This window comes from Chrysemys picta, chromosome 1 (assembly GCF_011386835.1).
Source record: "Chrysemys picta bellii isolate R12L10 chromosome 1, ASM1138683v2, whole genome shotgun sequence".
NCBI lineage: Eukaryota > Metazoa > Chordata > Testudines > Emydidae > Chrysemys > Chrysemys picta.
The window spans coordinates 25772320-25797760 of record NC_088791.1 but is presented as its reverse complement, the minus strand read 5'-3'; the positions used below and the strand labels follow the sequence as shown (position 1 = coordinate 25797760).

General features: G+C 42.6%; 1 protein-coding gene across 7 annotated transcripts in view; it reads left to right on the top strand.

Moving 5' to 3' along the window:
* CCDC146 (coiled-coil domain containing 146) overlaps nt 1–25441 on the top strand; it is a 118558-nt gene that overhangs the window by 47371 nt on the left and 45746 nt on the right. For 4 of the 7 annotated variants that reach the window (XM_065553825.1, XM_005305782.4, XM_065553832.1 and 1 more), the window contains 2 exons: nt 12438–12520; nt 17543–17752. In XM_065553825.1, the coding sequence (XP_065409897.1) occupies nt 12438–12520; nt 17543–17752 (293 nt within the window). Of the gene's footprint in view, nt 1–834; nt 882–8960; nt 9103–12437; nt 12521–17542; nt 17753–24821; nt 24869–25441 lie in introns of those variants that run through there. The other 3 variants (XM_065553823.1, XM_065553820.1, XM_065553836.1) reach the window with 3 other exon arrangements.

Below are 25441 nucleotides of genomic sequence, written 5' to 3'. Positions count from 1 at the left end.
ACCTGTCAGAGTGGCTAAGCACTGGAATAAATTGCCTACGGAGATTGTGGAATCTCCATCATTGGGGATTTTTAAGAGCAGGTTGGACAAACACCTATCGGATGATCTAGATAATACTTAGTCCTGCCTTGAGTGCAGGGGACTGGACCAGATGATCTCTCGAGGTCCCTTCCAGTTCTAAGATTCTATGATCTTACATCAAAGACAACGTTTGCAGCCAATTCTATAGTAAACTAACTATGTTTATTAGCTAAGAAAAATGAATGAGATTTATTCTAAACTTCATGCAGCTGATTGATAGGGGGAGTTACTTACTACTCAAATAATAATATATTGAAATCCCAAGCACAGAAATTGTAAAATATGTTAATAATTTGGGATTTTGCCCTTGTGCCCTATATTGAGACAAAGGACTGTAGTTGGAAGTGACTTTTTAGGTGTTTGAAATGGAAGAATAAACAAGGTTAACTTCCATTTTAAATTATGACTATCATTCTATGTTTTAAAATAACTACAAGAATGGTCAAAATGTTAGTTATTAAAAATATAAATTACAGGAAATGCAGCATAGAAATGAAAGATAGAGACTGTGATTATTTCTGTTGAGGTTGCAGAACTTATGTCAAATATTTTATAATAATTGCCTAAGTAAGTAGAAATGTGTTAGCTACACTATTTTGCTGGAACATTGGCATTTTTATAATGTTCAACTCGAGTCTTCCCTAGGAAGCCCTCACATATTTCATTTTTATAATGATCATGGTTAATATCTGTTATCATTGTCTATGTCGGATACTATATTTAACTTCAATGTTTTGCTTCACATGCATGCAGGATGCTGGTGCACATGGCACAGGATGATTAGATCCTCTGTATTCAAGGTACTTTATCTTAATGTAATTGAAGATGGGCTGAATTAAGGGTTTCTAGCAGCCCATACTGGTTGGGTAGTTCAGAAAGAAGAAATTAAAAAAAAAAAAAAAAAAACGAGGAAGCTAGTCAAAAATACTGAAACTCAAAACCGAGTAAGTCAAAGTCCTTAGACTTGTCAATTATACCATAATTGAGTCACAGAAGACCTATCATGAAGCCTTAAGCAGCTCAAGGGGGGCCCCTATTAATTATTAGTATGTGTTGTGGGCAGGGCTGGCTCCAGCTTTTTTGCCGCCCCAAGCGGCAAAGGGTAAAAAAAAAAAAAAAGAAAAACCCAATTGAGCTGTTGCCAAAGTGCCGCCGAAGAGGAAGAGAGAGAGTGAAGGACCCACCGCCAAATTGCTGCCAAAGACCCGGATGTGCTGCCCCAATAATGGACAGAGTGCCACCCCTTTGTATTGGCTGCCCCAGGCACCTGCTTGCAGACAGCTATTTAACACAATGAGCCAAGCTATTATCTTTTCCCTTAGGGCTACCATCCCTTTCACTTCTCAAATGCCAAATTATAGTCTACATTTAATTTAAGTGCCATAGGGAGATTCATGTCAGGGGAGGGTAGCTTCATTTAAAATGAGCCACTTTAGAATAACGGTGATAGAGCCAAGAGAGCAATGCGGGAGGGATCACATGAGAAGAGCAATATCATACACCACCTACCTCCTTCCCAACCCTACCAAGGGAGACCCCCCTCCCCTGCATTCCCCGAGGCTCCAGAGGGGTTAATTCAGTGGTTCTCAAACTTTTGTAATAGTGACCCCTTTCACATAGCAAACCTCTGAGTGAGACCCCCCCCTTATAAATTAAAAACACTTTTTATATATTTAACACTATTATAAATGCTGGAGGCAAAGCAGGGTTTGAGGTGGAGGCTGACACGGCCCCCAGTAATAACCTCGTGACCCCCTGAGGGGTCCTGACCCCCAGTTTGAGAACCCCTGGGTTAATTTAATTTTAGCACCCTGTGTCCATTCACATGCATGTGCTATTTTGAGCATTTCAGTTTTCACAACATAGGCTCATCCCAGATTCTGGAACAAGCTCAAATGCTCAGTTAGTGGAGCATGTACATAGTCTATACTAAAGACAAACCCACAGTAACCGTCTCCAGTTTGTGAGGGACCCCATGGAGCCAGTCTCTAGGAAACCGATAAATTCATGGAGGTTAAGTCCATTAATGGCTATTAGCCAGGATGGGTAAGGAATGGTGTCCCTAGCCTCTGTTTGTCAGACAGTGGAGATGGATGGCAGGAGAGAGATCACTTGATCATTACCTGTTAGGTTCACTCCCTCTGGGGCACTTGGCATTGGCCACTGTTGGTAGACAGGATACTGGGCTGGATGGACCTTTGGTCTGACCCAGTATGGCCATTCTTATGTTCTTATTTTCTAACTTAAATGAACCCAAAGTTATGGAGACAGATATGAGTCAAGGAAGCCAGCAGAGTATCAAAAACCTGGAAAAATCTCTGACTGGATGGGCTCAGGTGTTTGGTCACAAGCTCAGGAGGTTCAAAGTTTTGGATTTTTTTTTAAGCAGAATTTTTTTATTAAGTATCAGGGGGTAGCCGTGTTAGTCTGTAGCTACAAAAACAAGGAGTCTGGTGGCACCTTAAAGACTAACAGATTTATTTGGGCATAAGCTTTCATGGGTAAAAACCTCACAACTTTCAGATGCATCTGAAGAAGTGAGGTTTTTACCCACGAAAGCTAATGCCCAAATAAATCTGTTGGTCTTTAAGGTGCCACTAGACTCCTTGTAACTTTTTTATTGTTTCTTTAAACAGTCAAACAGAGCAAGCAGCAAATATTTGGCCACACGCTTCTGAAACCCCAAACCATGTTCAGGTTTTGGCAGACTAATTTCAGCTTTTCAATTAAAAAAAACCACAACAAATTTTGAAGGAAAGCAGACATTGTCCGTGATTTTTTCTGCTTTTTAAAACCCCCTAGTTTTCGATCCAAAAAAGTTTTGACAGAAGATATTTGTCCAACCCTTTTAATGAGCTTTAGTGCCTTTTAGCACTAGCTGATGCTGAGAACCAGTGATACCTTGTAAAGGTGACTTGAAAAGAAGTTCTCAAAACTGGGTTTGTGCCAAGATGCGGAAGGTTTTTAAATATTTTTTTCCCCAGGGCTGCCCCGGGGGAGGGGGGGGACTAGTGGGGCAATTTGCCCTAGTATTGCAACTTTTTTTATGGAAGGGGGCCCCCAAAATTGCTTTGCCCCAGGCCCCCTGAATCCTCTGGGCGGCCCTGGTCCAGGCTGAGGTTGATGGTGGGGTGGAAATTGTTGAAATCCTGGTGGAATTCCTCAAGGGCCTCCTTCCCATGGGGTCCAGATGATGAAGATGTCATCAAGGTAGTGCAAGTAGAGTAGGGGCATTAGGGGACGAGTGCTGAGGAAGCGTTGTTCTAAGATACATACTTTTATTATGTAGTTACAGTAACAGGTTGGATCACAGAAACTCTCTTGGGAGCTGCCACCCGATGTGTCAAGACTACCTCTACCCCTGCCTTCCCTGCTAGCTCGGGACCCCAGCACCCTGTCTTGCTGAGCCAGACATACCTGTCTGCTCCAACACAGACCCAGGGTCTGAATTACTTGCCCCAGAGCTGCAGGTTTACCTGAAAACAGCTCACAGAAGTGTTCTTGTCTTTAACACTCAGATGCCCAACTCCCAATGGGATCTAAACCCAAATAAATCCTTTTAATCCTGTATAAAGCTTATACAGGGTAAATTCATAAATTGTTCGCCCTCTATAACACTGATAGAGAGATATGCACAGTTGTCTGCTCCCCCAGATATTAATACATACTCTGAGTTAATTAATAAGTGAAAAGTGATTTTATTAAATACAGAAAGTAGGATTTAAGTGGTTCCAAGTAGTAACAGAAAGAACAAAGTAAGTTACCAAGCAAAATAAAATAAAATGCACAAATCTGTGTCTAATCAAACTGAATACAGATAATCTCACCCTCAGAGATGCTTCAGTGAGTTTTTTCCTCAGACTGGACACCTTCCAGGCCTGGGCACAATTCTTTCCCCAGTACAGCTCTTGTTCCAGCTCAGGTGGTAGCTAGGGGATTCTTCATGATGGCTCCTCTCCTGCTTTGTTCTGTCCCACCCTTTAATATATCTTTTGCATAAGGCGGGAATCCTTTGTCCCTCTCTGGGTTCCCACCCCCTCCCTCTCAATGGAAAGACACCAGGTTAAAGATGGATTCCAGTTCAGGTGACATGATCACATGTCACTGCAAGACTTCATTACCCACTTGCCAGCAGACAGGTATACAGGAAGACTTACAGGTAAAACACAGCCATCTGCAGTCAATTGTTCTGGTTAATGGGAGTCATCAACATTCCAAACCACCATTAATGGCCCACACTTTGCATAATTACAATAGGCCCTCAGAGTTATAGTTCATATTTCTAGTTTCAGATACAAGAGTGGTACATTTATACAAATAGGATGATCACACTCAGTAGATTATAAGCTTTGTAATGATACCTTACAAGAGACCTTTTGCATGAAGCATATTCCAGTTACACTATATTCACTCATTAGCATATTTTTATAAAATAATATAGACTGCAACATCACAGTTACATTTATGGAAGTGTAGGTATATAGAAAGCAAAGAGAAGAAACTACCAAGCAACCAGCACTAGCAGCCAAATCTTTAATCCAATTTTCTAAGAATTCTTGATTTGGATAAGTACTATTTATTTTATTTTGCCCAGCTGGGCTATCTTTTTTGTGTTATTTTTTTAAAATTATGGGACAGAGTCTTGTTGTTTAATGAGTGTGGGATCAAAGAAAAGTGTTGTGTATATACCAAAAGGAAGAGAAGCAAAATGTATATTAGTACAGTTGAAACTTAAAGGTTTTGAAAGGTCCACAAATTTAAGAGAGGTGACCTGACTATATTCCACACTCCAGACCTGACATCTACTCCCAATACAATGAAGTGACCTCAGTTGATTACAGATTCTACCTTTAATTATACTAGATTGCTAGAATAATTAGAAGGAAACTGCCATTTGCTCAGTCAGATAGTCTCGTCTTGGAGGCATCCATTTTACAGGAACGTGACACTAGCAAGTCTGAGAAACCTAATGAAAAATTGTTTAAACCAGCTCCCACCCTTGTTTTAGAATTTTTAAATATATGTAAACTAGAGTATTGTATCTTTATTCAGGTTATTTTTCTATTTTTTTCAAAACATACTGATATAATGAAGGCCAATATTTTCAAACCTGGATGTCAACCGTCTTCTGGATATGTACCTAGGCTCCGACATTAAAGTTCGAGCAACTACAACTTCCATTACACTCACTGCTACCCAAACTGTGCTGGCTTTCTGACGTAGTGCCAAGATTTAGCCATACATGTTTTGTTTAAACACTGGACTTCTTACCAAATGTACAGTAACTTAAGTTTCCACATTACCATTGTTAGGAATTACAAAATTACTACCTGGTCAGACTATCCATTGCCACAGGGCCATTAGAGTTTCTGGGGATCAGAGGAACACTGCACCCTCATGTTCTGTCCCATGGACATATCACCTGCCCTTGTGACCAGAAAGGAGGAGTAGAGCTGTAATGCCAGCTCTGTGTTCTCCAGAAATTTCCTTTTACAAAAAGGGAATTCTCAGAGGGCCAGAGCAATGCAAAGGAGTCCTAGTATGTCTGAGATTCTGGCCCTTGGGGCAAAGTTTTTAAAAGTATTTTGGTGCCTAGTGGGATTTTCAAAAAGCATTTATCTGTATCTTTAGGCAAATACATTTAGCAGTGTGGCTCCTAATTGCTGTCAAGTGGGTATTATAATTTATAAAGTGAATCTAGGGTTCAGAAACACAGAAATAAAGAGCTACAATGCAAACCGTTGCTACAGCTCCTACAATAGCTTAAGCATAGTGTATTGGACCCTCGCTCTCCGGCTTGGAAGGAGGCCTCTCGTTCCAGTTGCCTTCGGGCTTGTCTGGCCAAGGCACAAAGCTGCAGAACAGTCTAGGGCCCTTGTCTCCACCCGAGGTGGAGCAAGGCCCCCCAGGTCCTCTAGTTTCCAGCCCCACAATAGGGCTGGGCGCCAGACAGTCACGGCCAGGCTTTAGCCTGGGCTTGGGGAAGCTCAAGCTGCCAGCAATTAAACACCGGCTACAGGAGATTGGCTTCGTCCAGGGCGGGGCTCCGGCCGCCAGCAAGGATATCACAGTCTATGGAGCTGGTTCGGGCCTGGGCTTGAGGAGGCTCAGGCTGCCAGCAAGCAAACAGTCTTAAGGCTGGCTTTAGCCTGGGAGGAGCTCAGGCAGCCAGCAAAGCAACAGTCTAAAAGGGAGCTGGTAAGGGAGGCTTCGTCTTCAGAGCAGGAGCTTCCCTGCACAGTGTAGGGAGTCGGCCACCCTGGCGTGGGGTGGCAGGGGGACGCGGGCCCACCCTACTCCACTGCATTCCCAGCCCAGGGTCCTGGCAGGGGCAGGATTGGCTGCCCCTGCATTGGCGGGGATCCAGCCGCAACACGCCGACTGAGCCACCCTTGGCTCTGCAGCCAGCTGCTCTGTGGCTGACCCTGGGCTACTTCATGCCTCCCCAGGGTTTGGTACCTCTCACTTCCAGGGATCGTCAGGCTCCTCGGGGTATGCTGCGGCCGGTAGTCTGGGCCACTCCTCGTCAGGGTCTTCCACTTCTGCGGCTATCAGACAGCCAGGAGTAGGTTCTCCTCCTGGGCCTGGCAGTATGGCCGGAGTATCCTTCTCCTCCGGGAATTCTGCCACAACTGGGCTGCAGGGCCTTCGTCTTATACTTCTGGCCTTGCCCCGGCACTTCCAGTGAGGGGGGCGGGGTAAGCTAGGCTCCACCCACCAACGGGAGTGTAGTGGACCCTTGCTCTCCCACTCGGAGGGAGGCTACTTGGCCTCACTACACATGCCTTGACTCCACTAGAATTTAACAATGAGATAGCTAACTCACATTAGTAATCTCACATTAAATCACACCTTTATTTGACAATGAAGACAAAGCTGAAGCTAAACAAAATTCCACAGCATCTCATAGGAAAATATGACTTCAGTGTGACTCATCTTTCACAAACTGAGGTGAAATGCAAATATTTATAAATCGTAATTCCAATTTAGCTTGCAGTATTTAAAAAAAGAAATCTAATGCTATACTTCAGGAATAAAGATTTATGAATATTTTATAAGAAGTCTGGTTAAAAGGGTATATATATTTATCAGCTAAATCTGAGAGCCAAATACAAAAGCTACAGTTTAGAGATCTCATGTATTTATGACTCTTCCTGAGGGATCTGGGGTCCAGAAACCCAATAAATGGAAGATGCTTATTCCTATGTGTCTTCTTTTATTAAAATGTTTAATGGGCCTGATTCTTATCTCACACCAATAATTTTAAATTAGTATAATTGTACTGGTTTCAAAAGTTAGTGCTGTTGTACACAAAAGGAGATATTGTTAATTTTACTCACTTTACTGATTTTGGAATACATTGAGCCTGAGAATGTAGTGGAATGGAAACTGTTTGTACAAAATGAGAGAGGGGTTGCACCACTGCAAAGCACACTTTCTGAGGAGGGCACACAGCAATATTTTGGGTAAACTTTACAAAACCTAGATAGTCTGAGACATGTTTTCATTTAATTAAAAAAGGGCATGCCAGTAACTATTGCAACCTTGCTGGAAAGTATTGCAATGCATATTGTTCGGATAGCTGTCTTGATTAAGGGCCCGATTCTGCAGTCTTTACTCAAGCAAAATCTCATTGACTTACATGTCTGAGATTTTTTTCTGTTGTCTTGCACCTTGTATAGTCATTAACACTTGTGCACAGTGCCTGTAAAGCTCTAACAAGTCAAAATGATAGCATTTTACACAGGTGCAAATATATACACAGGGTGCAAAAGAGTGGAGACTGAGGCCATAATGTCTGTTGGCTTCAATAGAATTACTCTGGATTTATATAGGTGTCACAGAGCTTAATTTGGCCTACCTTGTATTTCTTGTCCATACATACATTGGCTAAGAAGTTCAGAACCTACGGTTTCACCCACAATTTTTTATGATTCCCTTTCCCCAAATGCTAATTACAATAGCTATGCTAGTCTGTGGAAGATGACTCTGGAGTGGCTGAGAAAGGAGATTGAAGACAGAGCCCAAAGGCAGAACCGATTGTTGAGAGACTTTGGGATGTTGGTTTGAGCTTTTGTTGCCCTGAAAGGGATCTGACTTAGATGCTTTCAGCTGAAGTATGAACGGGGCAGATGGTCTGCAGGAAGGGCTGGAGATGAAGATTGTCTGCAGCATCATGCCCTGTTGCAAGAGGGTGCTCTGGAATAATCATAGCCTCCTTCCATCCACACAGAAGAACCTCTAACATGGATTTGAGGATGCTTTAAGTCTGGGCTAGCTAGCATAGCTGAGGATATGGACTTGAGATTGGAATTTGCTTCAGCCCAGACAGACAAACTGCCTACTTTGCAGTGAGAATGCAGACTACTCAATCCCAGGTGCTGTTAGTCCTCCAGTCCCATCCCACAATTCTACCTGGGCTGTACTTTCTTGGGAAACTCCTCCTTTCTTCTGCTGTGCATTTTAACCCATGTTTGCCTGCTACATTTCTGCTGCACTTCCACAGCATTTGAACAGAGATGTCATCTGTGACAAACTGGGACTATATTTATACAATTTATGAATTTTAGTTAATATTGTGAAGTTGGTTTATGAAAAGCTGTATCCTGAGTGCCTATATGTATGAAGATCTACCAGGTCCTGTAGCAGGTTCACAGCAGACAAATACAAGGGGCTAGTTGGTGCTTGGGATTCAATTATACTATTCAGATGCAAACAACTGGCAACAGTGGGTGAGATTAAGCCTTGGAAATCCAGTTTAACTTCCTCTTCTGAAAGGAGAGGGGGAGATAGAAGCAATGAAAATTTACCAGGAGCAGAACAAAGGCAGCCAGGTGACCAGGAGGAGTTTAAATAAGGGAACTCACAGGACTAGAGGGAGCCAGACAGGAAGAGGACACATGGGGCAGAAGAAAGCAACAGAAGCTAGGCAAAAGGGAGAGACCACCTATCATGGAACAGCCTCAGGAATGGGACAGCCTGCCTGGACATCTGTGGTCCCTAAGGACACCCAAGGGAAGGGTGAGCTAGAAAGGGAAATATGTGCAATGTTTGTTGTTTTGTATGATCTGTACTGTCCTGTGCTTTGTATGAAGTAAAGAACATAAATGTGTTAGACTCTGCAAAGTGTGTGTGTTAATTACTGTGTGCCCCTGAGAGAGTTAAACTGTAACAAAAAGTTTCATACCTTTGGGGTAAAGTTCCAGGAGAGGGTGTGTTTAAGTCCAAGAACAGGAGGACTTGTGGCACCTTAGAGACTAACAAATTTATTAGAGCATAAGCTTTCGTGGACTACAGCCCAAGAAGTGGGCTGTAGTCCACGAAAGCTTATGCTCTAATAAATTTGTTAGTCTCTAAGGTGCCACAAGTCCTCCTGTTCTTCTTTTTGCGGATACAGACTAACACGGCTGCTACTCTGAAACCTGTCTTTAAGTCCAAGGGCATCGTAAAGGTCACTATTGTGTGCGGAAGGGCTAGGCAACTGTGCAGGGCTCCAACTCTCAGGAGGGAGTGTTAGGCTGCAGGTCTGTACTCCAAGAGTGTGCCTAGGGATCCTGAGATTGGGGCAGTGGCTGGACTGCTTTCATGCTCTGTAGGCTTAAAATAGCAGGGGGAGCAGGGGACACAGCATGGATTCCCTTCACAGCAGTCCTAGTCAGTGGCCATGAGGGAGCACTTGCTAGGATCTGTGACACCATCCAAGAAATCCTCCTGTGCTGGCAGTTTGCCAGAAGCTGACACCTGTCTCCTGCTAAAGTTGTGGGGTGTTATCAATAAGAACCATAATTTGGAGAAATGTACCCAACATGAGATTTTTATGTTTACTAGGCAGGAAAGAAATGGGAAATGGAGAGGCAAAGAAGTCAGTTGGGTGTGCTATGAATCACTTTGTAGTTTGTAGACTGAATTCCTTAATAACATTCTCATTAAAAGTTCTTGTTGCCAAATGCTGTTTGCTTTCACCTGCGGGACTGCCTGGATTAATAATGAATAACGCCACTTGGCAGTTATTTACATATTGTTCTCATGTCATAGCCACAGACAGCAGCTTTATTCTAGGTGAGAATGAGTGAGTTTTCACCCTGTGAATGAATTTGTAGAGTGGCCCTATGTAATGCACCACTAAGAACCACAGGATATCCCACCAGAAATCCATTCCAGCTCAAGAGCTAATACAGCCCTGTTGTGGATGTAGTTACATGGGTCTGGCATGGGTAAGGCTTTGCTGTGGGTACACCCCACCGAGGCAAGGCTAGCCTGTCTGCAGTGAAAATATATGGCTTTTCTACACTAGGAAATTAACTAGAATTACTATTGTGGGACAGTTATTCTGCAATAGCTATTCTAGAATTGCTGTTGCACTTTAAATTCACACCCTGCTTTAATATTAAAAAACAGGCTGAGGTCTGGTCTGTACTTAAAATTTAGGCTGACATAGCTGTCAATCAGTGGTGTAAAAACCCCACAATCCCTGAGTGATGTAGTTATGCCAACCTAATACCCTGTGTAGACAGCTAGGTTGATGGAAGAATGGTTCCCTCGACTTAGCTACCACTGCTTGGGGAAATGGTGTTCCTACATCAATGGAAAAACCCCTTCCATCAATTTAGGTTGTGTCTACACTATGGGTTTCTGCCAGCATTGCTACTGTGATGCAGCTATGCCAGTATAGTCTCTGTAGTGTAGACATACTCAGGCGAAACGAAGACTCCACCCCTACGCTCTCTAACAAAAGCCATTAAGATATATAGTAACTGGGCTCAGGCTTTGAAAAAAGAGAGTTTCCCTGAGAGGGGGGAAAGTGTCTAAGGGCTTGTCTACACTACCAAGTTTTGTTGACAAAACTTATGTCGACAGCCAAAAGTCGACAAAACAAAAATCTCCTAAGGGTGTTTACACTTGCTCCCTCTGTTGACAGCTCATGTCCACATTGGGGACACCATCATCGACAGGGTGAGCAATGCACCATGGGTATGTATCCCACAGTGCAGTATTGTGGAAAGGAAGAGCTGATTGCTGCGCATCTTGGGATTGTCTCCGAGTTCTCCCACAACCCCCTCAGCTGCCGAGAGCAGCGTCATGAGTAGCTCTGGGAGCTCTCCATGCTGAGGAATGGCAAAGCAGCACAGCAGTCTGTCCCCCTCCCCCTGCAGCAGCAGTATGCCTGGCGCTGTGTTCCTAGTGCAGCGCAGAACAAGAGCATTCCAGTGATTTCCTCTTCATTTGTTCCCCAAATGGAGCAGCACACAGATACTTCCCAGAGCTTTGAAAGGGGAGGGGCGCATGCTTGCAGGTAGGGTGACCAGATGTCCCAATTTTATAGGGACAGTCCCGATTTTGGGGTCATTTTCTTATATAGGATCCTATTACCCCCCACCCCCTGTCCCGATTTTTCACACTTGCTGTCTGGTCACCCTACTTGCAGGGCAGCAGAGATCAAAACACTGAGCAGAGCGATCAGGGCAGGCATTGTGGGATACTGGCGGAAGCCAGTTCTGTCGACAAAACAATCAGCAGTGTCTACACAGGCTCTTTGTCGACAATAAAGGGAGGGGAAAAGATGAAAGTCTCTCGTAGGGGTAGACGTTTTTTGTCGCCAAAACTGGGTGTCTTTCGTGACAAAAGTCCCATTGTACTGTGTACACTCTTGCTGTTTTGTCGCCAAAAGGCAGTTTTTGGTGACAAAACTTGCCAGTGTAGACAAGCCCTAAGAGAAACACTTTCTGGAAGACTAAGAGCTCTTGGGCTTACTAGAAGAATGTAAATGGGCATGTTCTTTTCCTGTAACTCAAGAGGGAAGCCCATCTACCTTAACTTGTCGTGAAGTGTAAGGTTAGATGAGTTTAGATATGTGTGTAGGCTGCTTTTTTAAAATCCCTTTCTCTAACGCTTTGCTCCATTTGCTAAATAAACCTACTTGTTTTAAGAAGGCTGTTTGTCACTGTATAGCATTAGTGAGAGGCTCCTGAAACACAGGTCCAGTCAGACCTGAACAGTAATAAGCAGTGGGCAGGTACAGAGTGGCATTTCCAGGTCATGGTCTAAAAGAGGGAGAATTGTGTACTTCCACCTCCAGACAGGTAAGGGCAGCAGACCTAACACCTTAGGGGGTGCACTCAGAGAGAGCAGAATGGGAACAGAGGTCTAATCAACTCTGTAATTGTGATGTGTTCTTTATACTCTTTTATTTATACTACAAATTATTAAATAAACCAGCATCTTTCGTGTGTATATTTTTATGTAATATGTTACCAAGAACTGAAGAAAAGTCTGCCAACACTAATTATAAAAGTCTAAGTATACATAAAAATGTTAATGTCTCGTGGATTTAATAATTGTCTATTCCACTTTTCTAGTTATTTTCTGCTGGAAAGCTCCCAGGCACCAGAGTTGCTGAGCTGAAGGCAAAGTACACCGCTCTGCATGAGACTGTGATAAGGTACAATACTTGAAGATTTTCAGTATATCAGTTCTTGTTTCATTGTGAATACTTGATTATAGAGATTAGCCATGGCCATAGTTCCTTTTTTGGAATTGTTTCATTAGCCAAAGCATTACATGATTAAAGTAAAAATCCACCAGTGCAGAGGCTCTGCACAAGGTCATATACATCATTCAAGACCTGCTTACAGTGATTGGACTTAAAAAAGAAAGTAGGAAGGCAAGAAAAAAACCTAATATGGTTAAATGGCAAGATTTAAGAGGTAATTTTGAGCTAAACAGGTATCTTTCAGAAAATGGAAATCTAAACAGTGATGGCAATGGAAGAGCATAAGCTACAGTTGGTAAAATATAAGGTAAAAATTAAAAGGGATGAGAGCAAATGTGTAGAGCAAATAACCAAATATATGAAAAACACAGAATAAGAAATTATTTTGGCTTATCAGAAGTAGGAAACCTGAATTAATAGGGTTTAAAGGGCACAATTAAGGAAGATAAGGTCATTGCTGAGACTCTAAATAGTGTCTTTGTATCAGTTTTCACCTATTTTCACCTTATTTGAGGGCTTATGCAGGACTTAAATGATGTCTAGGCCTTGTGCTGACCCTCCGCATAGGAGTGAATTTTACCCAGTGGGAACATTCTCAGTTACATTAGATAGGATTATAAACAAATTGAGCTTCAAAATGTAAGCCAAACACTGTTAGGTTATTCCATAATTGTCCACTACGGGATTTCTTGCAGCTTCCCTTGAAGCAGAGGGTACAATCTGCTGTTAGGAACAACATATTCCATTAGATTCACCTTTGATTCCGCACTGCAATTCCTATCTTACTATTTTAAAAGTTGTTTCTCCTTGAAAGAGTCCCTTAACTTGAGAGAGACTCCCTGTTCTTAAAATGGGGATTACCCCTGGAACCAAAAATATTTCTTTTCAAAACAGAAAAATCTTCTTTGAAGAACTTAAATAGGATTCAGGTTGGTATGTAGGGCCTTGCACAAGCCCTTTCCACTGCACTGAATTTCACCCTTCAAGAGCTAAAACATAACTCATCTGAACACTACAGATTTAGTTCCTGTTACAGAGCACATTCTTAGTTCCTGTTGAAGTATGTGGTTTTCATATTTGCTTCTTAGAATAGGAAGTGGTTATCTACCTTGCAGTGCAATGAATAAATTGAATTTTTCCCCTGTGCCATTTCAGCTGTCTGTGCTATATGGCCAGTTTAATGTTTTCCTTTTATATTAGTATCTGTGTAATTTGAATCCCTATCTTTTGGTTGTTTTAATATTTCTACACCTCGACCCCGATATAACGCTGTCCTCGGGAGCCAAAAAATCTTACCACGTTATAGGTGAAACCGCGTTATATCAAACTTGCTTTGATCCGCTGGAGTGCACAGCCCTGCCCCCCGGTTTATATCGGGTCATGTTATATCGGGGTAGAGGTGTATTATGTATCCAATTGTTTGGTAAGCTTCATTTTGGAATATCAAAATTGGCTGAGCTAAAATTTGGTGTATAAATTCTCCATCTGGGAGATTCCAAATTCCTTTTGATTTTGGGGTTTTTTTTTTGCCAGGGGCGGGGAGGGAGGAGGCAGCATTAACTTCTTTTTAATTAGCAATGGACAAATAGTAGTGCTTTGATTGTTTCTGATCTTTTGTGACCCTCAAAACCAATTTTGACTTTTGAATTTGAAATTTTCTATGTTGTTAGTCAATGTGGCTGAACTAATATAATGTAAAATTAATTTGGTAAATGTATTCATATTCAGAAAGCATGAACAATAATTCATATAACAAAGATTTCAGTGCTGTAAATTGCATAACATGAAGGTCTCATGATTCATTTATCATTGTAACTATTCCATAATAAGCAATGCATGTTAATAATAGTCTTACTCTTAAACATCAACAATTCAACTATTACAACAAGCAAAGTCTGCTACATTGCTGGATTTATTACAAGACACTATGTCACTATATACAGCCAGACGTTGGCAATACAAGCAAAGGCGGGCAATTCATCAGTGATGAAGTCAGGGAGGGTGATGCACTCTGAATAGCATAATAAACCTGCAGATTAGGATCACCGTCCATCATTGCACTGGCCTCCTAGAAGAAGATTAGGCCGAGGACAGGCAATAAATAGTGGGGCCAGGATTTCACCTTAGATAAATTGGAGTTTTTCTGCTGACTATAATGGGCCAGGATTTCACCCTGATATCTGGCCTGTATCTTTCTGTTAGTGATCTTCTTGCCTCATGCCTGTCACCTCTCTAACAACAGGGAATAGATAAATGAAAGAATCTCTCTCCTAAGAGCCAAATCCCTTTCCTGGCTTGCAAAAGCTCCAGTAACATGAGATGCCACTTCACTTAACTGTGGGTTACACATAGGATTGTAGCCACTGAAGTTGAGACCTCAAGTAACAAAACCAGTTTGACTTAACAGTGAAATCTTCGGTGAGCATAAACACAAAAAGGAAGCTTACAAGAAGTGGAAACTTGGACAGATGACTAAGGAGGAGTATAAAGATATTGCTCGAGCATGCAGGGGTGTAATCAGGAAGGCCAAAACCCAACTGGAGTTGCAGCTAGCAAGGGATGTGAAGGGTAACAGAAGGGTTTCTGCAGGTATGTTAGCAACAAGAAAAAGGTCAGGGAAAGTGTGGGACCCTTACTGAATGGGGGAGGCAACATAGTGACAGATGATGAGGAAAAAGCTGAAGTACTCAATGCGCTTTTTTTGCCTCGGTCTTCACAGCCAAGGTTAGCTCCCACACTGCTGTCCTGGGCAACGCAGTATGGGGAGGAGGTGAGCAGCCCAAAATGGTGAAAGAATAGGTTAAGAACTATTTAGAAAAGCTGGACATGCACAAGTCCATGGGTCCAGATCTAATGCATCCGAGGGTGCTGAGGGAGTTGGCTGATGTGATTGCATAGCCATTGGCCATTATCTTTGAAAACTCGTGGTGATTGGCGGAGGTCCCAGATGATTGGAAAAAGGCAAATATAGTACCTATCTTTAAAAAAGGGAAGAAGGAGAACCCGGGGAACTACAGACTGGTCAGCCTCACCTCAGTCCCTGGACAAATCATGGAGCAGATCCTCAAGGAAACCATTTTAAAGCACTTGGAGGAGAGGAAGGTGATCAGGAACAGTCAGCATGGATTCACCAAGGGCAAGTCATGCCTGATCAACCTGTTTGCCTTCTATGATGAGATAACTGGCTCTGTGGATATGAGGAAAGCAGTGGACGTGATATATCTTGACTTTAGCAAAGCTTTTGATACAGTCTCCCATAATATTCTTGCCAGCAGGGCCAGCTCCAGGCATCAGCTGAGAAAGCAGGTGCTTTGGGCGGCCAAGGGGAAGGGGCGGCACGTCGGGCTCTTCGGCGGCAATTCGGTGGAGGATCCCTCGGTCCGTCTTGGAGGGAAGGATCTGCCATCGAAGAAGAAAGCAGCGCGGTGAAGCTGCCACGGATCGCGATCGCGGCTTTTTTTTTTTCCGCCGTTTGGGGAGGCAAAAACCCTGGAGCCGGCACTGCTTGCCAGCAAGTTAAAAAAATATGGATTGGATGAATGGACTATAAAATGGATAGAAAGCTGGCTAGATTGTCAGGCTCAATGGGTAGTGATCAATGGCTTGATGTCTAGTTGGCAGCCGGTATCAAGCGGAGTGCCCCAGAGGTCAGTCCTGGGGCTGGTTTTGTTCAACATCTTTATTAACGACCTGGATGATGGGATGGATTGCACCCTCAGCAAGTTCGCAGATGATGGGTAGGGATAGTGTCCAGAGTGACCTAGACAAATTGGAGGATTGGGCCAAAAGAACTATGATGAGGTTGAACAAGGACAAGTGCAAAGTGCTGCACTTAGGATGGAAGAATCCCATGCATCCACTGGCTGGGGACTGATTGGCTAAGCAGCAGTTCTGCAGAAAAGGACCTGGGGATTACAGTGGAGGAGAAGCTGGATATGAGTCAGCAGTGTGCTCTTGTTGCCAAGAAGGCTAACGACATATTGGGCTGCATTAGTAAGAGCAGTGCCAGCAGATGGATGGAAGTGATTATTCCCCTCTATTTGGCACTGGTGAGGCCACATCTGGAGTATTGTGTCTAGTTTTGGGGGGCCCCCACACAGAAAGGATGTGAACAAATTGGAGAGAGTCAAGTGGAGGGCAACGAAAATTATCAGGGGGCTGAGGCACATGACTTACGAGGAGAGGCTGAGGGAACTGGGCTTGTTTAGTCTGCAGAAGAGAAGAGTGAGGGGGGATTTGGTAGCAGCCTTCAACTACCTGAAGGGGGGTTCAAAGAGGATGGAACTTGGCTGTTCTCAGTGGTGGCAGATGACAGAACAAGGAGCAATGGTCTCAAGTTGCAGTGGGGGATGTCTAGGTTGGATATTAGGAAACGCTATTTCACTAGGAGGGTGGTGAAACACTGGAATGGGTTACCTAGAGAAGTGGTGGAATCTCCATCCTTAGAGGTTTTTAAGGCCCGGCTTGACAAAGCCCTGGCTTGGATGATTTAGTTGGTGTTGGTCCTGCTTTGAGCAGGGGGTTGGACTATATGACCTCCTGAGATCTCTTCCACCCCTAATCTTCTGTGATTCTATGAAACAAACCACTAGTTGCTTAAATGCTCCCACAAAAATCAAATTTAAATGAACATGAATGCCACTCCCACGCCTATTCCACCACTACTCCACCACAGAGTAAGGCAGCCTATCATATTTTCCCCAGTCTATTTTATAACACTAGTCCCATCCTGTAGTATTCCATTCACCTGGAGTTGTCTATCACGTGGACCGTGAATATACACCAAGCCCACTGTAACTGAGCCTAGACAGAGAAAAAGAGAGAGATCCTGATGTTCCCGGAGGGAGCGGGGGTGGTGTCCCATTTTATATTGAAGTTATAGGTCAGCATGTAAGATACAATAATATAATTACAAAGTTTCTTTCTGGTGCCTTTTTAATGCATGATCCTAAGTGCTTTTATTTAACACAGTTTACAGGAGTCAGAGATCCAGCTGTTGCAGGATGCCAAACGTTTCACTGTAGAAATAGAACAGCAGCAACAGGCACTGGAAAAAGCTGATCAGTTCCCAGAAGGATTTACCAGTGAAGTCTCCAGGATGAGACAGCAACTTCTTAAATATCAGAATGAATATACTGCTATTAAAGAAAGAGAGTATGAACTTCAGTACAAATTGAACAGGTAGGTGATGTTCAGGTTCACTTCTGTGCAATTTTTAAATAACTCAACACTAAAGAGATAATATGCACTATAACCCCATTTCTCCCTGCATTATTTTCCCTCTAAACAGTTATAGTGTTGCTGTCTCCTATTAAACAGTTGCCATGATTTTCCCCAGTGGTGGATGTAATGACTCCTGAATGTAATTTGTATATCATTTTAAATGTATAGGGTGCTTTGGAGTCCTTTGAGGTACTGTATAAATATGAGATTAAAATAATATTCTGTTTCACTGTGTTCTACAGCCTTTGGTAAAGACTATTAGGGGAGCATATTGTCCCATCATTCTGTTAACCAAACTGGCACCATTATTAGGTTTCACTGGGAAACTTCAATTTTTTGGACTGTTTTTAGTACAAATGAAGCAAAATGTCTCAGACTCAGCGATTGGGCTTGTGTTGAAATGATGTCATAAATATGTTTGCCTTCAGAACTAACTTTTTTAAACCCAAAGTCAATACATATTCAGCCTTCTCTATTAAAGCAATAAAAAGAAAATGTAAGCTATGTCTATACTTTCTGCAAAAGAAGAGACTAAATATAGTCCTTTGTTGTGGAAAAAGTAAATGCTTGACATTCTCATGAAAGGTTGAGTCTTGTAAGTACAGCTTGATATTTTAAATAGCTGGATTTGGCTGCAAAAAATACTGTCTGTGTTCAAATTATCTTTCCACTTCCATGCCATAGAGAAATGGAGTATAATTGTCATGTAGTATACTTGAAACTTTTATAGTACAATTACAACTGAATGCTATCTCTTTCCAAAAAAGGTGTCTGTATATATATATGTGCTAATGGAATATAACCCATATTTTTTCTCTGAGTAGTTATCCCTGTGGGCACTTCACTTCAGGTGTGCATGCCCGCCTATGCGCTTTTGATTGGAGATTTTTGGCAGCAGTGTCTGTAGGTCCATACCTGTGCCCTGCACATCCTCATGCTCTGGTCCAAGGGTATATATGGCAGGGTGGACCCCTGATGCTCAAGTTCCTTCTCAACTGCCTGTGGCCTGAGACAGAGCCTGGTGGTGTCCCTTCGTTAGCTTGCTAACTCTTTTTTTCCTTACTCAATTTTATTTCATCTATTTTATTTTTCATTTGTTTTCTTTGCACTCTGTGCATTTGGGGGGATACCCCTCTATTCTTTTTTTCCCAGTAGCGGGGGTTTCCTGCCCACCTTGGATCCCTTTGTTTGGGGCCCTCCACTCTGCCCCAAAACCACAGGGTTCAAACCAGACCAGACCTGTAAAAGGTCTTTTCTGTTCAGTAATGGACGTTCTTGCTGCCTCTGCTGCCTCAGGGAGCACGCACTCCCTCAAACGTAAGGTCTGCTCTGGCTTCAAGAGCAAATCTAGAAAGCTGAGGGAAGACCAGTTCAAGCATTTCTTGGGACCTGCCACCATTTCACAGCCCAACTCCTCTCCCGATACTCCTGCCCCTCCCTCCCACATCAGCCTTGCGAGATCCAAATAGGGTGACCTTGTCAACCGATGTCCTTGTCAACCTCCACATCTCCAACTCTCATGACCAAGTCCTAAGGGAGAGCGTTGATACCCCTGAAGCATTCCAAAAAGAGAAGGCACAAGTCCTCTGATAGGGAGTCAAAGAGGGAAGGGAAGTTGGGTGGGTCAGTAAAGAGATCTCATGTCCAGATGTGGATACAGCAGAGGCTCCTAACCCCTTCCAGTACCAAGTCTCACCTACTTCAAAAAAAGGCTTCTCCTGCTTCCCATGTCAAGAAGACCTGCTTGATACCAGCATTGGTATCCAATTTGGAGCCCTCTAGACATAAGGACTCCTTGAAGAAGCAAGCACCAACCCTGACTCCCTCGATACCAACTCCTACAGTACTCCCTATGCTAGCAGGCTAGGAGCTTAGAAAGTCTGTGGATCACCCAGCTACACAATCCCCAGGACTGGTAGCTACATCACAGCAGACTGTTCAACAGCCCATTTCACCGGGACAGAGCACATTCCTGTTCTCAAAGGACCTCCTAGTCCTTCAAGAACCTGACTGTCCTCTCCTAGCAGGTACCAAGAGGCATTTCCTGACAGTACCATTAGCCCAGCTGATACCTTCGTGCCTCATGCACATGCATGTCCTCCTGTACTGACCCAACCTCTGGTTCCAGTGATACCTTCAGTACTCATGTGACCTCTGGTACCACTGCAGCTCCCTCACCTCCAGAAATGGGGGAGGATACTTCTTCAGATTCTGAGGTTTCTGTTTAGTGTACCACCAATCTCCCATTGAGACCCTCCTCCCTTGAAATCTACTTGGAAGAGGAACTTCCAGAAACTAGCAGTGATGAACCCATGGCCCACAATCTATACCCCATCCTCCCTCACAGTGGGCTTTTTGAAATCCTTGGGCCAGATATGGTGACCTGTATTATAGAGCTCCCTCCAGCAGGAGGCCCCACTCAGAGGAGTATCCTCTGGTACACCAGGATCCTGCCTCCTGCTCTCCTCACATGACAACACTGAGGAACATGATCTGGGAGCTGCGGGAGAGGTACCAACATATAATAAGTCCTCCTTCCCCCTAGATGAGGCAGTGATGCCCCCTCCTCCGCTCTGCACAGATGACTTCAAGATCTTTTAGGACCTTATGAAGAGGATAGCAGAGTCCTTACAAATCCCCTTAAAGGAAGTGCAAGAACCCCAACGCAGCCTTGCGGGTATCCTTCACTCCTCTCCTGAAAGCAGGGTTGCCTTGCTAATAAACAATGTCCTGCTAACAGTGGCCAAAACAAAACATCTGCCACCATTCCCTCACCTGCAAGACAGATGACAAGATTTATTATGTCCCCTCAAAAGACTCAGACTGCTTCTTCTTCCATCCCACATCGAACTCTGTGGTGGGAGATGCAGTAAATGAAAGGACACAGACAATATCGCTCCAAGTCTACCCCTCATGACAAAAAGCTCAACAGCCTGTACCTCTTAGGTTACAAAAGTTACTCCTCTGCTGCATTTCAGCTTTAGATAACTATATAACATGCATTAATGAATAAATATGACTAATGGAACTTCATTAATTTTATTTATTATTTGCCAGAGGACCTGAAAGAACAGTTCCAAATCATTATTTCTTGGTGACCATCTGGCCTTCAGGCCTCTGTGCAGGCCTTGTTGGACACAGATGATACAGCCTCTTTCTCTGTGTCAGACACTATAGTAATGCACCATGCTTCTTGGTTATAATAATAAATGGAGATATCCTATCTCCTAGAACTGGAAGGGGCCTTGAAAGATCAAGTCCAGCCCCCTGCCTTCACTAGCAGGACCAAGTACTGATTTTGCCTCAGATCCCTAAGTGGCTCTCTCAAGGATTGAGCTCACAACCCTGGGTTTAGCAGGCCAATGCTCAAACCACTGAGCTATCCCTCCCCCAGTTCCAATCCTCTGGGCTTCACAGAGAGGTCCAGAACATTCCTGAAGATCATCTTTCTTTTAATGGCCATCAGCTCTTCATTCACATCACTGATGAGTCCCTCCACTCACTGAAAGATTTGAGAGCAACCCTCTGCTCCTTGGGCATTGATGCTCCTGACCCAAATGAAATATAGCAGATCACAGACAGCCCAGAGATCTAGTCCAGCTCAATACCATACATATAAAAACACCTGCAAAAATCACCTAGGAAGAAGCTTAGGTACCAGAGGAAAAATCCCTCTTACCATCACTTCTGATGGTTTGGTTGAGAGCCTCAAATCACTATCCCTGGATACTTTGTTCATAAGCCTTTTCCCCTCCCATCTTTCCCCCTATGCAGATCACCTTTCCCATTTCAGACCATCATGGGAGCAAATCATGTTGGACAGATGGATGCTAGAAATCATTGCAGCAGGCTACACAATTTGCCTGATCTCCATCCCCCCCTACCTTCCACCCCTCTCAAATCCCCTTTTGGGGACCCTTCTCATAACTTACAGTTATAACAGGAAGTTCTGTCCCTCCTGCTCATGAGGGGGCCTTCATATCAACCTACTTGAACTCAGAGCTCTCCGATATGTATGCAGCCACTTCCTACCCTTCATACAAGTGGTCAGGATCATGACGGACAACAGAGCTACCATACAGTGTATAAACCATGACGAAGGAGCAAGATCCCCATCCTTGTGCACAGAGTTAATAAAGCTTTGAAAGTGGTGTATAACTTGCCACATTGATATCTCAGCAACTTACCTACTGGGTCTTCAGAACACTTTTTAGTGAATATACTGAGCAGATATTTCTGCCAATACCATGAATGAGTGCTTAGTAACCCAATACTATGGGAAATCTTCTTCACCTGAGGCTTCCCAGTGATAGACCTTTTTGCACCCTTGACCAACACAAAGTGCTGCAAATTTTGCTTGAGGGATGGTCTGAGCCCCGATTATCTGGGAGATACTGTCACATCCACCACCCCCCGCCCCGGTCACAACCGCTGCCCTGCACTTTCTCACAATCACCATTACTTCTCAAATTCCTCAATAGAGTGAAATAAGAGAAAGCTGAAACGATTCTCATAGCACCAGCTTGGCCAAGGCAAATATGGTTCCTAGATCTGATTTGCTTGTCCCTGCAATCGCCTCTTCGCCTGCCTCTAAGTCTGGATCTTCTGATGCAGGAATCCAGAAAACTGAAGCATCTCAACCTCTCTCACCTATATTTCAAGGCCTGGCTCCTGGATGGCTTAGAAATCAACTGCTCATCTGAAGTTCACAATGTTCTGCTGAATAATAGAAAGCCATCCACTAGTAAGTACATTTCCACAAGCGTAGCAGGGAATACTGAATGTATTGCATAGAACAGATTTTTCTGCCAATTCTGTATCTTAATTACTTTCTTTTTAGCCAGTTTTACTCTAAGAGGAAAAGGCACCTGGGAAAAGAAGCAAATGGATGTGGGAGAAATGAGGGGACCTCCTGGGAAACATCTGGAAAAAAATATTTGTTAGGAGATAACCAAACCACTTGTATTTTCCAGAAATAATTGTTAAATTCAATATTTATCAAAACTCACCAATAATTCACAACAGAGCTGTTCAAAATATTTGGGTTTTGACCTCTTTCCCCCAATATCTTCTAAGTATTTTTCATCAAATTCATATCACTTTTACAATGATGGTGTATTTTAAATTTGTGTCTCTGGGTGATATTTGTCTCCTACATATCTTCTCCCTTTACAGAAAAGCATTTTTCCATGTCCTACAGAAACAGACCTTTGATCCCGGGTTCAGGCCTGGGAAGAATAAATCTTGCAAGTCTAGTTGGAGCCAGGCAAGTGGGTATTCCCCAGTTAATAGCTTCCTCGATGTTTCCTCAAAGACCCTTTGTATTCTCCCTTATGCAGTCAGGCAGGATAATATCAAGCATCTAAACTGCAGTGCACATAATAATCATAAAATATAATACAGTTAAAACCCTCATTCTTCACCGGCAGAAATAAGAGTGTCTCCTTTTTGCTACCAGACTGAACAGAAAGTTAACTATTTTCTACACAGAAAAGAAAACAGAAAGCACATCAGCATTCATTTCCATGTTGAGGGAAAAAGCTAGTCCACAGCCTAATCTCAATGTGGCCAAGTCCTACCACTTCAGCATGGGGCATCTGCTGTAGGCCAACCAATTATATTTAAAAAATTGGATGTCGTGAAATCTTCTAGTTGGTAAAGACCTGTGATTTGATACCATATGTTTGAGCAATTATTAGATAGCCTTGTCAGTATTTAAAGATGTTGGGTTTTGCTTTCTATTTTATAATTATTTTAAAGAATTTTCAGCGTTTTATTGTAAATCTACCTCTATTTTTCCTGTAGCACCTTACTTGGTGTCAGCATCTTTTCACCAAAGTTCCATGCCCCACTTGTCATAAAGCTGTTAGATTAAAGGAGGCTAAAATCATGGCAAAGGAATATTTTTTCTTTAATCAAATGATATTGATGAAATTGACTTTCAGATGTAGGACACAATGTACAATACCTTACTAAATAAAGGGGAAGGTAATAATGGCCCAAATTTAGTCTTGGCACAATTCCATGCAAGTCAATGGAGTTGCTTCTGTTTACAGCCAGGGCTGATATGGCCCAATAAACAGTACAGAAAAAATACCAGATGAATAAAGGATCAGGGAAACATTCAGCAAAGGTCAGCCCTAATCTAATGTAACTTTTCCATCTTGGTATGAGGTTAAGAGTTCCACTTTTGTGGGGTGAAAAATGAGGAAAAAGTCTCTCTTCTTTCCTAGACCATGACAGAAATAAGAAGTGAAACTCATGATACAAATTGTATTTTAAATAGTAATCAATTGAATTGAAAAAGAGAGGTGTATGAAATATACAAGATTTATGTGACTATATTTCCTTTTGAAAATAATTTCCATTTCAAGCATAGGGGCTAATTCTACAACTCTTACACTGAGTAACTTAGTCACACAAACAGTGCCACTGGAGTCAGTGGGGCTACTTACAGAAGTACTACTCCATGTGAAACAGGGATGCAGAATCAGACCTGACATTTTGTACAAGTCTGGAAAATTCTTTAACCTCTGTCAATTATTTAAGGATTAGCCATTCAGTTTAGTATAACTGATTTAAAGGCAAAGAGGTAAGCTTGTCTCTGTACTTTCCTACTACAAACTTTTCATCTGGTGAAGTTCAAGGTAAGGTTGTTAAAGACAGCAAGTAAGCAAGTCTGAACAACTAGTCCCTTGACTGTGTTCTTCAGCATGTGCAAGCTAAGCATATTTTGAAAGCCTTCCAGAAATCTCATGCTGGTGTCTTGTCATCTCTAATACATTCAAGTTATGGACATAGGGCCTGATCCAAGGAGATGCTGAACACCTTCTGTGGACTGTTAAACACTCTCAGCTAAAGTCAATGGCAATTGAAGTGCTCAGCACCTTGCAGGATTGAATTCAATGGTTTAAAATGTTCTGTTCTGGTTATTGTGTTTATTGATTAACTAAAACAGATCTTTGTTGACAACTACCATTTATATTTCCTAACCACTCTTGACTTTATTTTTGTATTTTTATGGCAGTTTGCATCTGTAGACATCTCTCAGGGAAAAGTCTGGAACTTATTTCAGTTAAGTGTGTGTGTATGTGTGTGTGTGTGTGTGTGTGTGTGTGTGTTTGAACAAACTATATCTACATTAGTTTTGCATGCATTTGTATTCATTGGCATCAAAATGAATAAAGGAGTATGAAAAACAAGTGTCTGCATTCTCAAACACAAATGCTTAGGCTTAAGGGTTCTGTTCTTTTTTGATTGGGTATGAGTTGTTTCAGTTGCCAAAATGATAATACTTATAAGCATGTAAAAATGAAGAACAGATTCACCAAAGGACATTATAGATAACAGAATTAGAGAGACTGATGCCTAATTCCTTTGTATATTATTAATTTGTGTAGCACCAACAGTATGCTACGTGTTTTACAGACAGTTATGAAAATTAGGACCTGACTCAAACAGATTACAATATCCAGAGGCTAACGCTAAATGAGAAGGCTAAAATTACAAAGGCTAAAGGGTAAGGCCAAACAATAACTTTTAGAAAAGTAAAGCAATACAGTTTGAGAATAATGAAGCCAGAGAGAAATCTTAGATTTATGCAACTTGAAATAAACAGCTAAATCATGAGTGCACATGTAATGTGTA